The following is a 24,049-nucleotide window of genomic DNA, read 5'->3' on the forward strand; positions in this document are numbered from 1 at the left end:
AGAGGAGAGAGGAGGAGAGAGGAGAGGAGGAGAGAGGGAGAGGAGAGGAGGAGAGAGGGAGAGGAGATGAGGAGAGAGGGAGAGGAGGAGAGAGGAAGAGGAGGAGAGGGAGAGGAGAGGAGGAGAGAGGGAGAGGAGGAGAGGGAGAGGAGAGGAGGAGAGGGGGAGAGGAGGAGAGAGGGAGAGGAGATGAGGAGAAGGATAGGAGATGAGGAGAGAGGGAGCGGAGGAGAGAGGAAGAGGAGGAGAGGGATAGGAGATGAGGAGAGAGGGAGAGGAGGAGAGGGAGAGGAGAGGAGGAGAGAGGGAGAGGAGGAGAGGGAGAGGAGAGGAGGAGAGGGGGAGAGGAGGAGAGAGGGAGAGGAGATGAGGAGAAGGATAGGAGATGAGGAGAGAGGGAGAGGAGGAGAGGGATAGGAGATGAGGAGAGAGGGAGAGGAGGAGAGGGAGAGGAGAGGAGGAGAGAGGGAGAGGAGGAGAGGGAGAGGAGAGGAGGAGAGGGGGAGAGGAGGAGAGAGGGAGAGGAGATGAGGAGAAGGATAGGAGATGAGGAGAGAGGGAGAGGAGGAGAGAGGGAGAGGAGGAGAGGGATAGGAGATGAGGAGAGAGGGAGAGGAGGAGAGAGGAGAGGAGAGGATGAGAGGGAGAGGAGGAGAGGGAGAGGAGGAAAGGGATATGGATAGGAGAGAAGGGGAGAGGGATAGGAGAGGAGGGAATGAGAGACGAGGAGTAGAGAAAAAAGGAGAGAAGGTGATGGGGGAGGTGATGAGAGCAGAGGAGAGGGATAGGGATAGGTGAGGGATAGGAGAGGAGACAAGAGAAGAGGAGAGGAGGAGGGATGGGATAGGAGAGTAGAGGAGGGGAGGGGATAGGAGAGAATATGAGAGGGACAGGAGAGGAGGAGAGGGGTAAGAGAGAAGAGGAGGAGAGGGATAGGAGAGGAGGGAATGAGAGACGAGGAGAAGAGAGGGCGAGGAGAGGAGACGCGAGGGGAGGAGAGGCGATGAGAGCAGAGGAGGGATAGGAGAGGAGAGGAGAGGAGGAGGGATGGGATAGGAGAGAAGAGGAGTGGAGGGGATAGGAGAGAATATGAGAGGGAGAGAAGAGGAGGAGATAGGGATAGGAGAGGAGGGAATGAGAGGAGAGATAACTCAATCAGCGGCTCCAAACACACACATCCACTGTCATGTTAGTGTCAACATGCGCTTCATACCCTGAGAATTTCTCTGGAGATGTACGCGATCCAGTCTTCTTTCAGTGTGTTTCCTTTCGTGTTTTTCACAAGGTCTGTTATCGAGCCGGCTCCACAAAACTCCATCACTAGCTACACAAACAACACACACAAATTCACTACACATACATCATTTATGTAATAAATCTAGATCTAAAATCTCAGAACAGCAGCAAATAAAGAAACCTACTTTTGGCTTTTATTTGTATCCCTAGAGTAATAAAGCAGCCTGTACATGTACTTTTTCCAGCGCTCTCGTGGCCTCAGAGTCTGGATTTAGATCTGTCCAGTGAGTGTGATTTCTGTCATCAGCAAAGTTAATGGGAATGAAGTCTCTGGGTTTAACTTTATCAAAGATGAATTTGGCATTTAAAGCTACACTTTGTAACTTTTTAACCTTTATAATATATTACCAAACCCATTGAGATGGTACATCGACTTACAATAGGTTGAATGACGCGTCTGCCGTCTCCTGAAGGTGTCTGTATCGCTTTTACTTGCACTTTGTAACTTCGGGTTTCGGGTAGGAACCCGAGCACAAAAAGAACTACAAAATCCGACCGCTTTACGGCATACGTCACTTCCCCCACACCCACAACTTCCTCAGATTCTGACGTTAGTGCTCAACTCGCGTTTGATTGCCCTCCGCATGTTTTTGTCATGCCGAACAACAGCTACAAGGAAGAAGGCAACGGTTTTATCAGAGGAAACTAAAAAAAGAAAAGGGGAGAGTGACAAATTAAAAGCCAGGACTAGGATTAACACATTGGTCCAGCTTTCGCTTGCCTCGCTGGCGTGAGCTAAAGGAGGAGGGGTGCTCGACCGATGCGGACGCTTGCCTGCACACAAATGCCGTTTCTAAGGTAACCCAGATAAATTCATATAAGCAGTGTAGTGTTTTCTGGTATTCCGGCCACAGCCGATGGTGTTATGAGTGTAATAAAATACCCACAGCCCAGTCTTCATTTCTACAGACACAGCCCGCCTCAGTGCAGTCAAATATAACGTTACGTTAAATGTAGTGAACGTGCCCACGACTCAGTAGTACCCACAAACACTAACATTACACACCACATGTCCCACGGTTGCTGTAAAAATAAACCAAAACACATAATGTTACAGTCAGCTCTGTCCGGCGGTGTTTTCAGTGCAGTGAGTGTTCCCACTGTCCCGCGCCCACATTCACTCACAGACATGATAAACCCCACAGGGATCTCCCCGCTCGCTCTCTCTCAGCCGACTGCTATAAGGGAATCGAGCGCGGCAGGGCTGCCCGTCTCAAACACTGCAAGCACACACGATCTAAAGACACGGACGCTAGACGTGAAAGTTACAGGTCGAGCGCCTCTAGTGGCCAAAAGTTCCAAAGAGTTGCTTTAAAGTTAACGTGAAGCACCCATCTGCGTTTTAAGACTTCATTCATGATGGAATATATCTTGAAGGAGATTTTAATTATATAACTGAACCCATAGGAATCAAGTAAGAATACACTAAGAATACATTAAAAACAACTGGATAAACTATTGGCGCTCTTCCACTGCACGGTTCGGCTCGGCTCGGCACGGTTCGGCTCGCTTGGCTTCTCCACTGCTTGGTACGACTCGGCTCGGTTTGCTTTTCCACTGTAGTTGGTACCGCTTTAAAGAGGGTGGGGATTATTTATCCGCTCCTCTGTAACCAACGAGAGGAGCGTCTGTATTCTTCACTTCGTCCACTGACCACGATTCAGACATTTCTTTTTTTAAACTTTTTTCTTTCAATTTTCTTCAAGCAAGTAGTTTTAAAACAGGTGCTACAGCGGCGGCTGTTACTGGCTATTTAAGTCTAGCGGGTTTGATGTCTCGCAAACACAATGACGCTGGTAGTGACGATTCTCTCTGACCAATCAGTGATCTGCAGTGTTTTCACGTCACATTTTAGTATCGGTACGGTACGCTTTGTAACCTCCACAGAGGTGGCACCATTTAAAGCGACCCAAAGCAAGCCGTACCGTACCATGCAGTGGAAAAGCGGCATTTGGTTCCAAATAATGACAGATTTAACCCTCTGGTACTGTACACGTGTAGGTCAAAAATGACCGTAATGTTTTATTAAAATGAAATGATTGTAATATTTATTCAATAATGTTTTTAGGTGCTGTAGCCCCTATTGGAATTGTTATTTTTTTTATTCTTACCGAATGGGAGTCTATGGCATCCCTATGAACGGAACATGAGACAATTATGAAAATTGGCACACTTGTAGTGATGTAATGAATAGAATTAATTCTATAGCACCACCACCAGTTCAAAACTTCACATTTGAAACGGTTATAACTTTTGAACAATTTGATCTAGAAAAATAAAATTTAGTACACCTGATTACTCTCTTTATGCTGATCACATTCAACATCTTACTTTAAGACTCCGCCCATTACAGTAGTGGCCATTATCAAAAGGCATTTAATTTGGGCTAGGGTGTTCGTAGGCGTAGTGAAACTGAATACTGTACTTTTGAAAATGGCCACTACTGTAATGGGTACAGGGTTAGGGCCATTTTCAAAAGTACAGTATTCAGTTTCACTACGCCTTCAAATTTTGTTCAATTCTTGGACTGTGATTCTGATTGCTGTGTGGAACAACCTTATAAAATTGTGTCCTATGTTTTTACATAGTGATTACTTGTATATGATCAATATGTGAGCAAGTATGAATGATTAAATGCCTTTTGATAATGGCCACTACTGTAATGGGCGGAGTCTTAAAGTAAGATGTTGAATGTGATCAGCATAAAGAGAGTAATCAGGTGTACTAAATTAAATTTTTCTAGATTCAATTTCAATTCAAGTTTATTTGTAGCACTTTTTTTTTTACAATAAATATTGTTTCAAAGCAGCTTTACAGAAAGTGAGATCAAATTGTTCAAAAGTTATAACCGTTTCAAATGTGAATTTTTGAACTGGTGGTGGCGCTATAGAGTTGGTCATAGGTGTGTACTAATCATTCTTCCTCTTGTATGTGTTTTGTTTATTCTCATCTAAACTTCTGTTCGTTGTGAGTTCATTTTCACCTGTAATTCTGAACCTTGATTGATTGATTATTTTATATCTTTGATATTTTATATCTTTACATCTTTGAGCTTTCAGTCATTTGTTTGTGCACACTACCAAACGCTTCCACTAGGTGAAATACGAATACCAACGCACTATTCTTTTATTGTGAACAATACATCTACATAAATCATGTCCATGAAGTATTATATTTTTTGCGTTCTCACAGCAAGTCCCAAATCCTTTAATAAGTCGCGAACCATTCTGATCAAGTGAAAAATTCAAAAACAAAAAAAATATTTTTTACCCGAAATTGACCAAACAGCACCAGAGGGTCAATTAAACCACAATCATTCCTCCAGGATTTCTTCTTTTCTAAAAAATGCAGCTTGCAATACAGAGTTCAATACTTTTTAACACTTTCCATCTTCCTTGGATTACAGTAGAGGAATACAGCGCTCTATATCCAGGAACGTGGTTGAAGACTATCTGGCGTCACATGCTGTCGTCATCATGAAGTGTTTCCTGCTTTATGTCTGCGCTGGAGGCAGAATGGGTTCCCCTCCATGTTTGGGCAGATTTACACGCTTGCACTTCACATCTTTTTATGTTGGGGAAAAATATAATAAATTCAGCCTGTGTGTGTGTGTGTGTGTGTGTGTTTCTCTGGAGTGTGTCGTGTGTGTGTGTGAGAGAGAGCGTCACTAACCCACAGCTGGTCGTCGTGTCCTGGAGGACTCTTCTTAATGAACGCGCCGTAATACGTGGCAATGTTTCTGTGATGAGAGTATTTCTTCAGCATGTTAATCTCAAGCTTAATCTCCTCTTCTTCATCCTGAACACACACACACACACACAGGAAGTGTCATGAATACAGTTGTGTAGTGTCTGTGGACTTTAGATGACAATTGATCAAACTTGGTTGGTGTAAATCCACGCGTCAAGCAATAAACCCCAAACATTCACATCAGTGTGGACAGCTATGAAGGGGTCCACAAGTGAGTTTTATTTTTTAATCAATTCTTACCTTCTATAAATGAAAATAATATGGACAGATTTTCTCAATAAGCATGACTGAGCAAAAAAACAACAAAAGAAAACAGACCATGAGACATTTCTCAAACTATTTTCTGAAGGCAGTCAGTCACGCTGGTTTGGGCGAGTAAATGAGGACAGAAAGCTGATGTGTGTGTGTGTGTGTGTGTGTGTGTGTGTGTGTGTGTGTGTGTGTGTGTGTGTGTGTGTCGTGTTGAACGAGAGACCCGAGCCTCACAGATGCCAGTGTACGCAACTGTTATACTGACAAACATCACGAGCACAAATCTTTGCTCTTATGAATTATGAATAAATCTACATGAATAATGAATACTATGAATCTAATGTATGCTAGGAATGGGGTAATTGAATGATTTGTTCATATAAGCCCCTTTTCCACCAAAGCATTTTGAGAGGCGGTTGGGAGCCGGTGTCTGCGCGCCAACCAGTTCGTTGTGTTTCGACAGCCAAAGAACCGGTTCTCGGCCGGGAAAACTGGTTCCTAAGCGGCAGCAGCTCTTTGCTGGACTAGAACCGTTCTTTTACCACGTCATGCTTACGGCGGGGTCTGGGGCGGGTTTAGATGTGTTTAAACATCTTTACTGACCATAATAAAGGATCGCAAAGCCATGAGAAACATTTGCAGAAACACGATGGAGTCCACCTTTGTTGTTAAGCTGGAATTTGGCGCAAGCGTTTTTTTTTTTATTTGAAACATAAGCAAAGAAAACTGTCACGACATAGAACAAATAAATGGAAAGAAAAAAAGACACAAGACAGGGGTACATAACATATCAAAAACGAAAAGTTTAAAAGACTTACATATTTCAATTGTTTTTAAAGCCTTCTTGGTACACGAGTTAGAGATAATCACAATGTAATGTACTTGCAAGCGTTTCTAGCGACGTGCACAGTGACGTAACGACGTCGTTCCCTGGCCGCTCTAGTCAGTGGAAAAACAAACGGGTTCGCAAGTTGAACCAACTTTGCACCAGCACCAGTTCCCAACCAGTTCTTTTGGGGCGGAAAAGGGGTAATAATGATCTAGTCTTTTTTTAACACTGTAGATATTAAAGACCAAATCCCTCTGAACTTTTGACAACATTTAATCCAGGAGTAAAAAGGTTTATATTTGACACTTGGCAAAAAAACACTAATAACTATTATAATAGTATAATAACACTATAATACACTATACACTATAATAGTATAATAACACAATTTTGTGCAGGCAATCAGGACTTTCACAAAATGTATACATCTGGAAAGACATGAATCTATACATGTCTAGCAAACTAGCAAAAGAACAAAGTATTTACCGCATTGTCATCTTGCATCAAATACAAATATGATAGGTTGGTTTATCTTCTCACAAACTAGAGATAAAAAACTGCTCGGCTTCTTAGAAAGCAAAATAATCTGCGCTCGATTAAAGGACCAAACGCTACGCTAGCTCTACCACTCCTCTTTCCATAAGACTGTATAATGAAAAGAATTGTTACTGTACTCCCGATCATGTGTGGTATATTCGGATCTGTTTTTATAGTTCTATGGGTAGTTTTACTTTCTGATGTACCGCGTCAATGATGAATGCGTTAATTCAATCGTAATATTGCTAAGCAGAAAAGTAAATAAACTTTAACTTTGCATATCAAACCAGGCTGATTCCTTTCTCGTGGTCTCCTATATTGTGTTCAAACTGAAATAAATTCACACGCAGGCAGAAATGTTTCTTAAATAATACATGACAAATCTCCCTAAATCATGACAACACATCCAGGAAGTGTTTTCACTAGCTTAAACTAGACAAAATATGTTTCAAATGTCTTATTTAGTATCTCTATATAATCCGTAGAAATACTTTTGGTCTAAACTCAGTGTTTGTCTTGGTATTTTTGGCATTATTGTTGTAAATTCTGAACTTGAGCACATTGAAGTGAAGTCAGTGCACTTACTTCAGTCACGTCCATGACTTTGATGGCCGCCAGCTGTCCGGTTTTGACATGTCGACCCTGAACGGAAACACAGAGGAAATAAGTTACAATATTATTAACAGAAACAAAACAACAAGGTGTGTATGTTCATGCTCTTTAATAGTGCTGTATGATGCACTGAATATTCAGCCGCTTAAAGTGAAAACAGGCTGAAGTTTGTGGACAAAATTCTGCAACGGAAGCATTACTTCACAATTCAATAACCTGAAGATGAGTATGGATGAAGAGCAGGGTTGATGACGTGAAATGATTCTGGCTTCACTGAACTCCCTGTAAATGCTGGACTGTGTCCCACTTCCTCCTAAACGAACACTAGCACTAAGTCTATTATCTATAGACTTCAGCTCTATATAGTCTATCTATTAGTCAGGGCTGTTTTTATCATTGTTGTAACCCAATTTGGTATTATAGTCTTATTACTTGCCTGTATTTTCTTCCATAATCATGAAGACTTACAAAAGAGGATGTTAGGAAGAATATCATGGCAGTTACTGTTTCTTTTTCATTCTGTACAGTAAAAGGTGAATGAGAACATCTCTGTCAGCTCAATTCTCATGTAAAAAAAACTATTGTAATTTTATATCTATAATAATGTTTTGCAGATTAATATTTTACTCTTTTTGTGTCCTGAAGTTATGACCCTTTTTCTGTTTCAGTTCTATGATAAGCAGTAGCTTATTAAACAATGCTTAGAGAGCATTTGTGTGTGATTTGAGTTCAACTTAAAGAGAATGACCTGTTTGGTTGGCTCTAAGTTCACTAAGTTAACTCAATGTTTTAACTAATTGAAAAAGCTGAATAATTGTTCCAAACTTAATGATTAGCTGGCAAAATAATCGATGATTAGTCGATTAATCGTTCTAATAATCGTTAGATTAATGGATTATCAAAATAATCGTTTGTTGCAGCCCTCGCTAGTAGAAGTCCTGAATGGCCAGTAAGTCAAACTGGCCGATGATTGAAACCCCGATGCCGTTTATTGTGTGAACACGCAAGAGTAAGAGAAACTCTCGGCCCTCGAGATGCTTTTCTATCATTCAGTGCTCTTTAAATCTGCATGGACACATGAGACAAGCGCCTCGCCAGAAACCAACAGCTAACAGAGAAACTTCTGCATGATGGTTCAAACCGCTGGAATAAGTGTCTAATAACAGCTAGATTGAAGAGATCGAGACCTGAAAATGACCAGGAGTCTCACACACTCATCAGAGATCCACTGAATTGTGTTTCAGTGCATGTGTGTGTGTGTGTGTGTGAACATGAGCATGAGTCTGCCTGGATACACACTCCCTCAGCCAATCAGAGACATGCGCTGAGGTCACATTCTCAGAGTTCTCTGGGGCTTGGCAATTATTTGATAATAAATGAACAAATCTATATTTATGCGATGGAAACACACATGCATGCACACAGGCCGCATTATATTCTTTTATGATCCAAAACATTTGTAAAGTGATATTAAATTAAGGATTTTCTTAACTCCAGACACCTAAAGAGTATGAAATAAGCATGTAACAGTGTGGCAAGAGAGAGCAGGTCCACAACATGATGAACCTCAGACGTTTGTGGAGCATGTAATGGTTATTTCACAGGTTTCAGTGCGTCAGCGACACCAGAAGCTCTGATGCATGTCTAAGGCGGCTCCGATCATGTGACACTCAAAGCTGGCATCTTATTGGCCGACGCAAAGAAAAACAAAACAATCGACACACACTGAAGAAAAGAAAACACAAGGGTTTAGTGGGAGGGCAGATGTTCATTTCTGATATCAACGGCCACACAACAATCCATTGTTTCTACTGGCTAAACATTCACTGACAGCCTGTCATATATATATGTGTGTGTGTGTATGTATGTATGTATATATATATATATTACTTTATCTGAGAAAACATTAGTGCTGAATTTCATTCACCAAAAAATCATCATTCTAGAGAGAGACTCTACTCCACTTTAAGTGAGCTAAAAGTTAACAAATCGTTAGAGATGTTTCATCAATATTACACTCCAATACAGAACCCTAAATTAAATTAACAAAAATGAACAATTAAACCATTAAAAAATATACTGTATATATCTAATTTAAAAATGTAAAATTAGCACTTCATCATCTCCAACTTCACATAAAACTCTTTCCACAGCCCAAATAATACAACATTCTAATACATTAGGGTTAACCCTAACTACAAAAACGGGACTTTAACACCATTTTTGAGATATTTCTTACTTTATATACATATCTGCTTTATGTACCCATTAATCGACAGTAGTGTTTAACCTGCACCATGGCCTTTAACTATTTGAAAATATGAAAACTCAATTTTACTACAAGCAGCAAGCAACCCTTTCAATACCAGCTCTCATTAACAGATCCAGTACCTTATATTTTATTCTTCCTAGTTTTCCATTGCTATCTTTGCTGATCCTAACATAAAGTTTAAAAAACACATTTTTTTCCATTCCTGGAAGTTGTATTTTAAACCAATAATAAAGACCTATGAGAAAAATTCCCACCAAAACCATCAAACCAACTTTTTAAAAAAAATAAATAATTTTTTTTTTAAAAAAAGACCATATCTCTCATAATAATAAACAAATGATCCACAGTTTCCTCTATTTCACAAAAGGGACAATCCTTTCCTACCTCTGGATTCAGGTGCGCAACATCGCTATAATACCATGAATTAGTCTCCACTGTAAATCTACTGTACGTTTCTCTATCGGAGGCTTATCCAGAGACCTCCAGCAACCTCTTGTCACGTCTCATGGCTTTTTCCTGCTTCCTGTTGTCGGTTATCCCCTGTTCTAGTCATATGATCCTGCTAGGTGTTCCCTTGTCTGATGTGTCATGTTGTCATTAGTTCATCATTGTTCAAAGGTGTCCCTTGTCTAATCTTTAGACCTTGTGTATGTAAAGGTCCCCTGACATGAAATTTTCATTTTCTGAGGTTTTTTAACATTAATATGAGTTCCCCTAGACTGTATTTGGTGCCCTCGTGTCTAGAATTGTCAATCGGTGTAAACCGAGCTTTGGCTATTTTTCTCTTCTCTGCATCTCAGACGCGCTGATCTAAAAAAGTGCCTCAAAAAGTGAGTTTCAAAAAGTGCCTCAAAATAAACAAGATAAAGAAGAGGGAAAATTATAAGCAGAGGCAATTACTCTTTGGTAAATATGTAAGATTCTATAAAAGAAGGTTTAATAGGGGTCAAGCATTAAAACTTGAGCATTTACAAACAAGTAATTCACAACAATTTTGGAAAGAGATTAATAAATAAGGCCAAGTTGAGGAAGGCTATGATGGAGTGGAGGAAATTCCAGATGAGGTGTTAAAGTCCTTCCATTTTATGCTTCTTGGTTTATTTACATTTTAATTGATAACGGTATTGTTCCTCCTACATGGTATAAATCAATTATTAAACCTATTCCTAAATCAGCGAAAGATGACCCCCGCATAGCTCTGAACTACAGAGGAATCAGTCTCCTAAGTACTGTTTATAAAATCTACTCTAGTATTTTAAATGCCAGATTAAGTCATTTTTTGGAAACAACAGAGCATGTTGTAGATGAACAAAATGGATTTCGAAAACACCGGGCATGTATTGATCATATTTATATAATTTCAACAATTGTCAGAACTAGGCTAACTGAAAACAAACCCACTTTCGTCTGTTTTGTGGATTTTAAAAAGGCCTTTGATTGGGTGGATAGGGATTTGTTAAGTTTAAAGCTTCTCCAGACAGGGGTTGATGGGAAGTTCTACTGGGCATTAAAGTCCCTGTATGCAGACTGTGTGGGATGTGTTCAGGTGAATGATGAGCAGACTGTTTTGTCCCCAAGCCTTTTCTCTCTGTTTATAAATGATTTAGCTCTTGAAATTAAACATCTAAACTTAAGACAGTTTCATTGTTGGCATTCTTCTCTATGCTGATGATGTTGCATTACTGGCTGAAAATGCAGAGGATCTACAGAAAATGTTACATGTTTTACAAAATCGTTGCTGTAGATGGAGACTTGTTATAAATCAAGCAAAAACGCAAATTATACATTTCAGGAAAGGTGGCACTTTGCGAAGCACGAAAGTTTGGAGGTTTGGCAATACCGTTCTAGAGTATGTAACCCAGTAGAAGTATTTAGGATTTGTATTTGATGAATTTATGTTGTTTGACAGAGGAGTTAAAATACCTAGTAGAGCCCTGGGTTCTGTGATAAACAAGTTGAAAATCTGTAAAGATCTTGGTTATGGTCCATTCTCCCAGTTATATGCTGCCTGTGTTAAACTACGCTGTAACGCTGTAGAAAATCGTGCAATTCGTTGCTTCCTGGGGGTTCATAAGTTTGTCCCAGTGCTGGCAGCGCTGGTTGATATGGGCTGGGTTCCTGGATCAATCTAAAGGAAATGTGAAATGGTGAGGCTGCGGAATCGACTTGTTAAACTCCCTGAAAATAGAGTAACAAAAAAAAGTTTTTCTGTGGAGTAAGAAAAAGTCCATCTGCGCTGCAGAGCTCCAGACTATATTTGCTGATGCACAACTGCAGTATGTATTCTGTAATCATTTACACTGTAGCGTCAATAACATTAAAACCAATTTAATGTCAAATTTTGAACAGAAATGGCTAACTGGAATCATGGCTAAGCCAAAGTTAAGGACTTATTTACAAATTAAAGATGTGTATGAAACAGAGTTATATGTATTAAAGGCAAATTTGACAAGGAATCAGCGATCTTTGGTGTCTCAGCTGCGAACTGGCATCTTTCCCCTGGCCTTGGAAACTGGTTCACTCCAACTCCTGAAGAGGACAGACTGTGTGAGTTAGGAGAGGTTGAAGATGAAACTCATTTTGTGTAATATTGCCCACGGTATGATGATTATAGAAATGCATTATTTGGTGAATTGTTTGTTAAAAAGCCTGAAATGCTCTGGATTAGTGATGACGACAAGATGAAATGGTTGTTCAATTGTAATGTGTTTAAATTGGCTGTTTTTGTTTGCCAAGCCTGGAAGAGACGACAGACTGATTTATTTAAATAAGTTCATGTATGTTGTGCTTACTGTCTGATAACTGGTCTTTTGTTGATTTATTGGTGTCTTACAAGCCCATTAGGGCTGGGCATGCAGCAAGACACAATAATAAAAACTATTCTATTCTATTCTGTAAGGTGTCATATATTAGATTAAAGACGTCATACATTAGATGCAAGATGTTATTAGATGTAAGATGTCCTATACTTATAGAAGTACATATATATATATATATATATACTTCTACTGTTCTTGTGTCACGAAATGTTGTTTTAATAGTTTTTCAGGCAAGAAAGTAGTTTTTAAAGTGCTAATCTGTGGCTTATTTATAGATTTATGATCATTTGACTGAGATCCATTCCAAGCAATTGGAATAGCCTTTCTTCGGCCATTCATTCTGATGTTTGCCACTGACTCTGACGTCTGTGTGGTGATTAAACATGAGATATAAACATGAGATATTTCTCTTGTACAGACCTAACAGGCGATCTTTGGGCTCGTGAATCTATAATTTGTTCCCTGCCAAATAGTTTGGGCAGAAGGATAAGTGATGTTTCATATATTTGAGCGCTGAATTTGTATATTTGACTGAATTGTTTCTTTATGTTATTAAAGCTTTACTGTATATCTTTTGTACCCTTTACTTATACTTTTATAATGGCTATTATTGATAAAACTGAAATTCAACAAAAAGAGGTAGTTTTGTCGTTTTTTTTATTTTATTACAGATCATCTGTAATGTTTATTGCAATATTTGTACCAATGCAATATGCATTACACATTGCCTGGAATATGTTTAATATTTTTAAATTTAAACGAAAAGAGGAAGGTTTGTGTTTAATATTTAGTTTTGTTATAAATATAACGTTACATACATGCAGTAAATAATCAATAGGTTATGCGTTGCCTGAACCACATTTGTGTGCTTTAGAATGTTTAAAATGTATTTAAATGAAATCGAAAAGAAGCAGAGTGGTGTTTTATAACATTACATTTTATTGTTGCCTAAAATGAACATACAGAGATAACCAGAGTGGCTGAGTAGTGCATTCAAGAACACGCTGTTCCATTAGCAGAATTAACAATACTGGACTCGCGTCCTCGGGATTCTCCCGAGTCGGGCTTTGAGTAGGATAGCTGGTATTGAGAAACACCCAATGCCAACGCTTGTTTCTTGTGAAAAACATGAACAAGATCTGCTGTCTGTCATCCATTGTTGTTTACTATGCCGCTTTCTTTGCGCGAAAATGACGTCGATCGCTTCTTTCCAGCAAAGACCACGCCTATCGAGTAAGGGTACTGTTGGGGGTGGAAACGCAAGCGGGATCAAGGTGTACCGACCCGACCCGTACTGCCATAACGAGCCATAAGACCCAACACCTAGCTACTGGAGTGCCTCAGGGCTCAGTGCTTGGACCATTACTATCATTTTCCTATCATTACTATGCTGATGACACACAACTCCACCTTTTAATCTAGCCTGACGATCCGACGGTAGCTGCTCATATCTCGGCCTGTCTGACTGACATTTCTGGCTGGATGAAGGACTATCACCTTCAACTAAACCTTGCAAGACAGAGCTACTTGTGATCCCGGCCAACCCAACTCTCCATCACAACTTCTCCATTCAGCTAGGCTCATCATCCATAACTCCATCAAGATAGGTCAGCTAGGAACCTTGGGTTTGTAATTGATGATTAGTTGAAATTCACAGACCACATTGCTAGAGCTGCCCGGTCCTGCAGATTTGTCATGCACAACATTAGGAGGATCAGGCCCTTCCTATCAGAGCATGCTACTCAACTCCTTGCTCCTCTTGCTCGTCACTCCTCTCCTCACAAAACTGCACTGGTTGCCAGTTGCCACTCACATTAAATTCAAGGCACTGACGTTCGCCTACAGAATAACCACTGGCTCTGCTCCCTCTTACCTAAACACACTACTTCAGACTTGTGTGCCATCCAGAAACTTGCGCTCTGCTAGCGAATGTTGTCTTGTGATACCCTCTCAAAGAGACACAATCTCTTTCTCGGACCTTTACCATAACTGTTCCCTGCTGGTGGAATGATCTGCCTAAAGGCCATTGCACACTGAGTCCAAAATTCGCATCCTAAATTTTCGCACGTTAAAAAAATAAAAATCGACCTCACGTTATGTCAGTCACGCTTGCACACCGCCTCCGAAATGGATCGGGTTCGATTTTCTGCGTTTTTCGCATCCAGAGCCAGCATTTTGAGAGGTCTTTTGACACTTCAGGGCCGGGGGGAGCTCGTCCTCAAATCATTGCACATATGTGCCGTGCTTTCAGTTTCCGTTTTCAATTCGATCAAGTGTATATGTTCTCTTCTCTATATTGGATTATGAAATTAATAAACCTCCCCTTTCAATCAGATTGAAATTTAGGGTCGAATAAGGTGTGATTGAGCAGCCTATTCGATAACTAATGTATTATTTGGGCACAATATACACAATAACAGCCTAGCTGTTCTGTCTGCCCAGCGCTTCCACCGGGCCGCGCACGGGTGTGTGTGTGTCCATACCTGGTCCATACCAGACACACTGCCAGTCTCCGTTCAGAATCGATTGGTTCACGGAAATTGGTGGTCTTGTTTTTAATATGTGGCTCCAGAATCGCTAGCAAAGCATCGAACTGTCCCACTGACAATCTGAGGTAAATTTTGAATCGCTCAGGATAAATTCGCAACTCCTTGATAATGAACTCCTTCCTCTCGGCGCAATTTCAGGATTGGATGGATGTAATATTTTCTCTTTCTTCCCTTTTCAATAAGTGAGAGGGCAAATCATCCTCACTGCTTGACGAATTCATTTGGTATTTTTGCGTTTTTTCCTGCAAAGGTTTAATAAATACGCAACGGACTCGGTGTGCAAGGTTTCTATGCGTGACGAATTTTTAGGCTGACGAACACAAAAATACGCATACGAAAATTTCATACTCAGTGTGCAATGGCCTTAACTCAAACAGACCTGCGGAGTCAGTGGCCACTTTCAAGAAAGTGCTGAAGACATATCTTTTTTTAACAGAACTTGATCCCATTACATGAATAAATGGGTCTGGGGGCATTACTGGATTTTTTATTTTTTTTTTAAATACCCCTTAAACCATGACTTCTGGCAAGTTTTGTGGATAGAAATAGACATTGAGACATACAAATATGACATACCATCAACAGATTCAAGGCATGATTATTGTAGCAAGTACCTTGAACAAATTTTCACCCGCTATGTGAACGGCACCTTATGGCAACGTGACATTAGCCTAATCGAAAATATTTCCATATGTGGCTCTTTCCTCGTGTCTTGTCAACAAGTGGATTCAGAGCCACCGTAATAGCAGCGCCGGTGGTCGCCATGTTTCAGTGTTATTAGGTGTGTAAGTGAATGTTGTGATATTACTGATCATGTGAAGATTATTATTATTATTATATATATTATGTTTGTAAAATGGCACAGCTTTTTAAACTCCTCCGTAGGAGGCTTAGGTGACGCTCACTGGACTGACACACACACACACATACACACACACTCTGTTCGTTGTTGGCCAGAGGATAACTGAGCGGAGTCTGGTTTTTCTGGAGGGTTTCCTCCATTCTGTCACTGATGGAGTTTGTGTTTGTCACTGTCACCTTTAGCTTCATTAGTTGTGGACACTGAGTATTCAGCACTATTATTGACCTGACTTGTCCTGTCGCTGTACGAGAACTGAGCTGAGCTCAGTTGAATGAAATGAAATAAACTTACTTAATAACTGATGATCTTTACACTGAACTGACTTAAGCTGAACACTGACAATATCTTTAATTTAGAACTGAACTCTGTTCGCATCAATAAATCATTATTTTCTTGATTATCTCTGTAAAGCTGCTTTGAAACTATCTGTATTTTATAAAGAGCAATAAAAATAAATAGGACTTGACAAAACGTCAGAGTAGTGTATAATTATGCAATTTGGGGTGCACCTTCAGAGATAGACTAAAACCTCCTGTTATAATCACTGACGAACTCTACACTGAAAGTCAATCTCTTATCGGATCTTTTCTGAGAGAATTCGAATACGGGTTCAGAATGCAGTCAGTGACGTGTGCACCAATCACTCTCCACTCGGGGTGGAGCCGATATTCAGAAAGGCACAAATAATGTGTTTTTAAAACTTATACAAACACTTATTACAAATATTTGTATTCGGGAACAAGAAAAACTTTATATCAAAAAGCTGCGTTTCCTCATGAGACCGCAGTGTGTGAGTGACGTTCAGGAGGAGGTGACTGGCACAGGCTGCTCCACACAGCAACGGCTGAGCCAAAAAACACTGAACTGCATCACTATTTTTGTTGAATAGATTTTTGTACCTCAAATGGGTTCTGGCAGCAGTTTATAACTTTCGGGAAGTGGAGTTTGATCGGGAGATTATTCCATGTTTGCATGTCAGAGGCGCCCGCGCCATTGGATGTGCAGTTGCCGCAACATAGCCTATGAGTGAGCCAGACGCTCGATGTGCTAGCGGTGCAGCAGCTGCATGTGTTTTACATAAAAGCTTCTGTAAATCGAGGAAAAGGAGTTTTTCCTTCTTAGTAAATCGAGGATACAAACACAGATACAAATACTGCCTGCTTTGCACACCTCTACTCTCCACGGTGACCAATCACAACGCATGAATCACTCTCCACAGTGACCAATCACTCTCCAGTCTCCACAGTGACCAATCACAATGCCTCTGATTGGCCCCTGGATTCATGAGCTCAACAGAAACGGGATTGGTGAATGATCGACACTGCAAACCACACATAAAAATAAATCTGAGCAAATCTACAGTAAATGTAATGCCACAATCAGCACTTTAAATCATGACAGCTTTAAGGCATTGCTGTATAGCCCCACGGCCCCGTTGATATCAGACCTTGCTGTGTGTGAAATAACAGCCTGACAGAAACATTTCTTCAAATGACTGATTTGAGCTGTTGATCTTTGTGGATCTTTTACTCATTCATCCAGTGTGTTGATAATAATGTTAAAGGGAATGTCCCACACTATAAGCGTGTAGTCTCCACAATCTGCTGAACTTGAGGCCCTGCTCATACTTCAACACTGTTATTTCTTTGGATTACAGAAGCTTAAGTTTGACAGTGATGAGCTATTTCTGGCTAAATAAGACATATGCATTTTGAAATATCCCAGAAGATTTGCTGTTCGCCCCAGAGAAGTGCTGGCAGTGCAGATAGAGCAGCGGCTGAGGTCACGCACGGGTATCACGGTTCGGTTTATGGTCATGGGTTCGGTGTATCACGGGTTTAGGGTCACAAGTTCCATGTATCACGGGTTTAGGGTCACAGGTTCGGTGTATCACGGGTTTAGGGTCACGGGTTCCATGTATCACCGGTTTATGGTCATGGGTTCGGTTTGTATCACGGGTTTAGGGTCACAGGTTCGGTGGATCACGGGTTTAGGGTCACGGGTTCGGTTGATCACGGGTTTAGGGTCACGGGTTCGGTGTATCACGGGTTTAGGGTCACAGGTTCCATGTATCACGGGTTTAGGGTCACAGGTTCCATGTATCACGGGTTTAGGGTCACAGGTTCGGTGGATCACGGGTTTAGGGTCACAGGTTCCATGTATCACGGGTTTAGGGTCACAGGTTCGGTGGATCACGGGTTTAGGGTCCCGGGTTCGGTGGATCACGGGTTTAGGGTCACAGGTTCGATATATCACGGGTTTAGGGTCAAGGGTTCGATGTATCACGGGTTTAGGGTCACGGGCTCGGTGGATCACGGGTTTATGGTCAAGGGTTCGATGTACCACGGGTTTAGGGTCACGGGCTCGGTGGATCACGGGTTTAGGGTCACGGGCTCGGTGGATCACGGGTTTATGGTCACGGGCTCGGTGGATCACGGGTTTAGGGTCAAGGGTTCGATGTATCACGGGTTTAGGGTCACGGGCTCGGTGGATCACGGGTTTAGGGTCACGGGCTCGGTGGATCACGGGTTTAGGGTCACGGGCTCGGTGGATCACGGGTTTAGGGTCACGGGCTCGGTGGATCACGGGTTTAGGGTCACGGGCTCGGTGGATCACGGGTTTATGGTCACGGGCTCGGTGGATCACGGGTTTAGGGTCAAGGGTTCGATGTATCACGGGTTTAGGGTCACGGGCTCGGTGGATCACGGGTTTAGGGTCACGGGCTCGGTGGATCACGGGTTTAGGGTCACGGGCTCGGTGGATCACAGGTTTATGGTCACGGGCTCGGTGGATCACGGGTTTATGGTCACGGGCTCGGTGGATCACGGGTTTATGGTCACGGGCTCGGTGGATCACGGGTTTAGGATCAAGGGTTCGATGCATCACGGGTTTAGGGTCACGGGCTCGGTGGATCACGGGTTTAGGGTCACGGGTTCGATGGATCACGGGTTTAGGGTCACGGGCTCGGTGGATCACGGGTTTAGGGTCACGGGCTCGGTGGATCACGGGTTTAGGGTCACAGGCTCGGTGGATCAAGGGTTTAGGGTCACGGGCTCGGTGGATCACGGGTTTAGGGTCACGGGCTCAGTGGATCACGTGTTTAGGGTCACGGGCTCGGTGGATCACGGATTTAGGGTCACAGGCTCAGTGGATCACGGGTTTAGGGTCACGGGCTTGGTGGATCACGGGTTTATGGTCACGGGTTCGGTGGATCACAGGTTTAGGGTCACGGGCTCGGTGGATCACGGGTTTGATGTATCACGGGTTTAGGGTCACGGGTTCGGTGTATCACGGGTTTAGGGTCATGGGTTTGGTCTATCACGGGTTTAGGGTCACGGGTTCGCTGTATCACGGGTTTAGGGTCACAGGTTCAGTGTATCACGGGTTTAGGGTCACGGGTTCGGTGTATCACGGGTTTAGGGTCACGGGTTCGGTGTATCACGGGTTTAGGGTCACAGGTTCGGTGCATCACGGGTTTAGGGTCACAGGTTCGGTGTATCACGGGTTTAGGGTCACAGGTTCGGTGCATCACGGGTTTAGGGTCACAGGTTCGGTGTATCACGGGTTTAGGGTCACAGGTTCCGTGTATCACGGGTTTAGGGTCACGGGTTCGGTATATCACGGGTTTAGGGTCATGGATTCGGTGTATCACGGGTTTAGGGTCATGGATTCGGTGTATCACGGGTTCGGTATATCACGGGTTCGGTGTATCACAGGTTTAGGGTCACGGGTTCGGTGCATCACGGGTTTAGGGTCACGGGTTCGGTGTATCACAGGTTTAGGGTCACGGGTTAAGTGTATCACAGGTTTAGGGTCACGGGTTCCGTGTATCACGGGTTTAGGGTCATGGATTCGATGTATCACGGGTTTAGGGTCACGGGTTCGGTATATCACGGGTTCGGTGTATCACAGGTTTAGGGTCACGGGTTCGGTGCATCACGGGTTTAGGGTCACGGGTTCGGTGTATCACAGGTTTAGGGTATCACGGGTTTAGCTTTAACTGAAAGCGCATCTTAGCTAGATAGATAGATAGTTTTATTTAATGCCATTTCAGCATCTAAGGCTATTTGCAAGGCAAAAATGTATAAATACAATAAAATATTTATATACTTTACATTATAAAATATATAATATAATAAAATATTTATAAAAGTATAGAATATACTTTTTTTAAATTAACATATTATAAAAAATCCTAATTTTGAGGCATAATCTTACTAAATAAGTCCTTAAGTGAAATAACTTCATAAAAAAAGAGCATTATACTATTATTATACCCAGTCCAAGGACAGTCCAATAAAATATGTTTATAAGAGAGGGGGATCTTACAAATCGTGCATAGAGGTGGGTCTTCTAAATATATCAGTGCCATTGTTTTGTCTTAAGATTCACACCAGTTGTTTTTTGAGGCACAATGTTTTTTGAGGCACATTTATATAAGCTACTTAAGTGTCCTAATTAAAAAGCCCTAATCCTGGCTTAATCTAAACCTGTCTGTGAAACCAGGCCCACAAGTACTATCCTGAAGATTTTCATGAAGACAAAAATCTCTCAGATTTCATTAAAAATTTAATTTATTGTGTGCTGAAGATGAAGGAGAGTCGTATGGGTTTAAAACGACACGTAAATTACACGTTTCCCTTTGGGGTGGACTAACAATAACAGCACTGCATTATTAACATAATGATATTCCTAATCTTAAATTAAAGTGTATATCATATACTAAATCGTTCAAAAACAGGAGCATACTGTGGCTTCTTTAAAAACAAAACCAATGTTTAAAAAAAGCAGAGGTAGGTTATCCTGTACAGAAATATCCATCTCTTGTGCCCATAATCAACGTTTAAGCCTTTATCACCTGATGTTGTGCATCCCTAGGGAAAATTGCATGTGATGTGAATCGCATACTGTAATTAACTATACGAGTTATTTTGCTTGTTTTTTTTAAACAAACAAAATCAATCAAATAAAGAGGCAGAATAGTGATGTTGTAATAAGTGCCAGTTCTTCTTTCATCACACATGGCAAATACAGCATCAGTACGTACAGTAATAACGCGCTGATGCACAGATCAAGAGCTGTTCTTCTTCATATCAGGACTCATTATGAACGGAGAGAAACACTGGCGTTCCTGCTGCTTCAAAGCTAGTTTATAATCAATGTCATGTTTGTCGCATTGAGTGCGCATGCGCATGCGCAGCAGATCACACCCATCAGGGCTGACATGAGAAAACTCGTCTTTAACGTTCATTTTACACTGATGTAAAACAGTGATCGAGCAGTTTCGAAGGTGCAGTAAAGATCATTATAAATATTGTAAGAATCAACCGAGACCAACCTTGTATACTTGTCCATAGGTGCCATTGCCGACCACTTCCACCAGCTCAAAAATGCCAGCAGGGTCCTGAAATCACACAAATGACCACCACATCGGTTAATACGAGAAACTCGATGATGATTGCACGTATGATTGTGTGTCAGATTGTGTGAGCTCGAGAGTGTGTCGCTCCGCTGCCGTTATTATGCTTTACACGAGAACTACAGCGCGCGCCGAACAAAGGGCAACACTGTAACAATGAGCATTAGAGTAACACACAGGTCGAGCATTAGTGTTACACACAGGTCGAGCACGACTCTCGATCTCACTGAAACACTATTGAAGCATAAGGCCTGTCGGAGACCGAGTGTGTGTGTGAGAGAAGAGCACTCACGCGCAGAGAGGCGAGGTCTATGTCCACCAGGCTCTTAGCGGGCGAGTCGTTCGCCATCTTTCACCAAACTGTTCAGATATATGCGACGCTGTGTGTATTCCGTTCTTCAGTCGTGTGGTGCCCGTTCGACGCTGTCGATCATCGCTATATTTCTGCGATAATCCTGAGAGAGCAGCGCAGGCCCTCCGCGATCCTCTATTGTTCGCGATGAGGATGATGACGATGATGAAGAGTCTAGGTCAGTATATGACGGAGTGGGCAGAGACACGGAGGGGGTGGAGACAGCGAGGGAAGGGGCTATTCTAGCACACAGACGAGGAAAACACACTGTATATACTGTAGACTATATCACTGATTCTGGAGATAAGGGACAAAGTTATTTAATAGCTAATACTTTATTATAAATGTATATAATTGCAGGTAAAGCTCTCAGCTAATGAACCATACAAGTAACAGGTTTTTATGAAAATTATTATTTTTCTAAAATAAATAATTTATTCACTTAAAGTTATTATAACTTATTTTTTGTCAACTCCGATGCAATAAAAAGCCTTCTATTTTAATTTGATCCACCCTACAACAGTGTAGAGTCTTTAATTATGTAATAATGGTGTTCATTAAAGGAACTTGGTGAAAAAATACAAGATTATTATGAACAATCCAGGTCCTAAATTCCTTAATTCTCTACCCTCCTTTTTAATATTAAAATAATATGAGTTGACAAAGGTCCAACTGAGGTTTCAACAACTGATTGACAAGACAACAAATTAACACAAATAACACATTTTAAACTAATATTTATTTTAATACAACAATCCTTCCAGGGGTTTGTTCTCCTTTTAGCGGTAGTCTTATTCTGGGTCTCCAGTTGCTCACAGAATACAAGCATAACTTGTTTTGACAAAACAGTTTTAGTGTCTCCTACAACAGGTTTACGTGAAACTAAAGGTCAAAAACACTTTCATTTTTACTCTCTAAACTACCCTGCTCTGTTCTGATTTGTCTGACTGGTCAAAAATGACTGCCCATTGAAAATGAATGGGGGAGTCGAAAATTATGGATACAATTAGTGTTCAGGAGCGTGTTCATCATGTACATGTCGGCTTTCAAAAATAACGGCGTTGGACCTTTGCTTGTGTGGATACATGCATACTCATGCATCCGCACACACACACACACTGTTCGAAGTTGACGGAGTACAGCGTCCGTGGGAAGCTCGAACACAGAAGACCTGACAGCTGCGTGAACACAACACACTCGACGAAAATATGATCATGCCCTTTTCTGCATATTCCGGAGGGAGGGTTGATGTAAATGTGTGGGTTAGTGATGTCTATAACCCAGCTGTAGTCCCAATCGAGTCGTTTTTGTAGGCAATTATACTTCCTGATTTTTAAAAGACGATATCTCTGCTTACATTGAACTTTCAGCGCTGCAACTTTGCAGATACTGTTCATGCACCAACAGCAACATTACACACTATTTAAAATTAAAAAAGTGAAATCGCAGTCAACCCCCCCTTTAAATAGACCTGCCAGCAGTCCAATTGCTCTGCTTGGAGCATCGGGCCGTTCACTAGAAGAACACACACAAGACTTTCTAGATATGGCATGCCAATCGACTGACCCTCAACTGAGCCATATTGTGCCCTGGACCCTGAGCTCAACGGCCCATCAGACCATGATGCCTGTCCCTGAGGGAGTAATTGTGTAGTTTGAGGGCATGGAGAATAGCCCCGCCCACATCCCCGCCGCTATGGACAAGTATTGCCTGGCCTCTGGAAATCATATAGATTATTAGATATAGATTAAAAATACTTCTTAGAAAGCAATTAATATCCAGAGGAGATAGGTAAGAAATACTGAAAATACCGTGTTCAGCTCTGAAAGTGGCATTTCTTCCAGAGCCCATTAGCTATAGTTCAGTTGACTATGTGTATTTATGAAATTATATTGATTTTTACTTTTATTTGAGGAGGATATACCCCTGGATCTCCCGTTTCCACTGGTCCTGCCCAGCTTCAAGTCTCCTACCTCTCCTGTGTTTGCAGAGTTCCCCCCAGCCTCCTGCTCTATTGTAGCCAGCCAGTTCCCCAGCCCTGCCACCGCTGGTTTCTGCCTGTCCCTCAGCTCACCTTCTGTGCCTGTGTCATCTGGTGGGTGTGGATATGCCTTGGGCCTTCCAGTCCCCAGCTCTATCTTAGTGTGAAAATCCCCTGTCTCCACCTCCAGCCACCGAGCCTCGAACTGCACCTCAGCCATCAGTTCCGCCTTGGTGACCACCAGAGGTATAGCTCAGATATAGCTCTTCTCAATGCGGAGACGACCGATGCTGCTCTTCCCGAAGCAGAGACGACCGATGCAGCTCCTTCAGAGGCGGAGACAACTGATGCAGCTCTTCCCCAAGCAGAGACGACCGATGCAGCTCCTTCTGAGGCGGAGACGACCGATGCAGCTCTTCCTGAGGCAGAGACGACAGATGCAGCTCTTCCCAAAGCAGAGACGAGCGATGCAGCTCCTTCTGAGGCGGAGACGACCGATGCAGCTCTTCCTGAGGCAGA

General features: G+C 41.9%; 1 protein-coding gene across 1 annotated transcript in view; it reads right to left on the reverse strand.

Annotated features, from left to right (window-relative positions):
* The window catches only part of map4k4 (mitogen-activated protein kinase kinase kinase kinase 4), a 70,745-nt gene extending 49,035 nt beyond the window's left edge, over positions 1 to 21,710 (reverse strand). The window contains exons 1-5 of the mRNA XM_089132871.1: positions 21,490 to 21,710; positions 21,117 to 21,182; positions 7,250 to 7,306; positions 4,969 to 5,094; positions 1,214 to 1,324 (exon numbers count right to left, since the gene is read on the reverse strand). Coding sequence (XP_088988997.1) covers positions 1,214 to 1,324; positions 4,969 to 5,094; positions 7,250 to 7,306; positions 21,117 to 21,182; positions 21,490 to 21,546 — 417 coding nt within the window. The 5' untranslated portion in view covers positions 21,547 to 21,710. The remainder of the gene's footprint in view (positions 1 to 1,213; positions 1,325 to 4,968; positions 5,095 to 7,249; positions 7,307 to 21,116; positions 21,183 to 21,489) is intronic.
* Positions 21,711 to 24,049: the final 2,339 nt, after the last annotated feature.

This window comes from Pimephales promelas, chromosome 7, assembly GCF_988280905.1.
Source record: "Pimephales promelas chromosome 7, fPimPro1.hap1.1, whole genome shotgun sequence".
Taxonomy (NCBI): domain Eukaryota; kingdom Metazoa; phylum Chordata; class Actinopteri; order Cypriniformes; family Leuciscidae; genus Pimephales; species Pimephales promelas.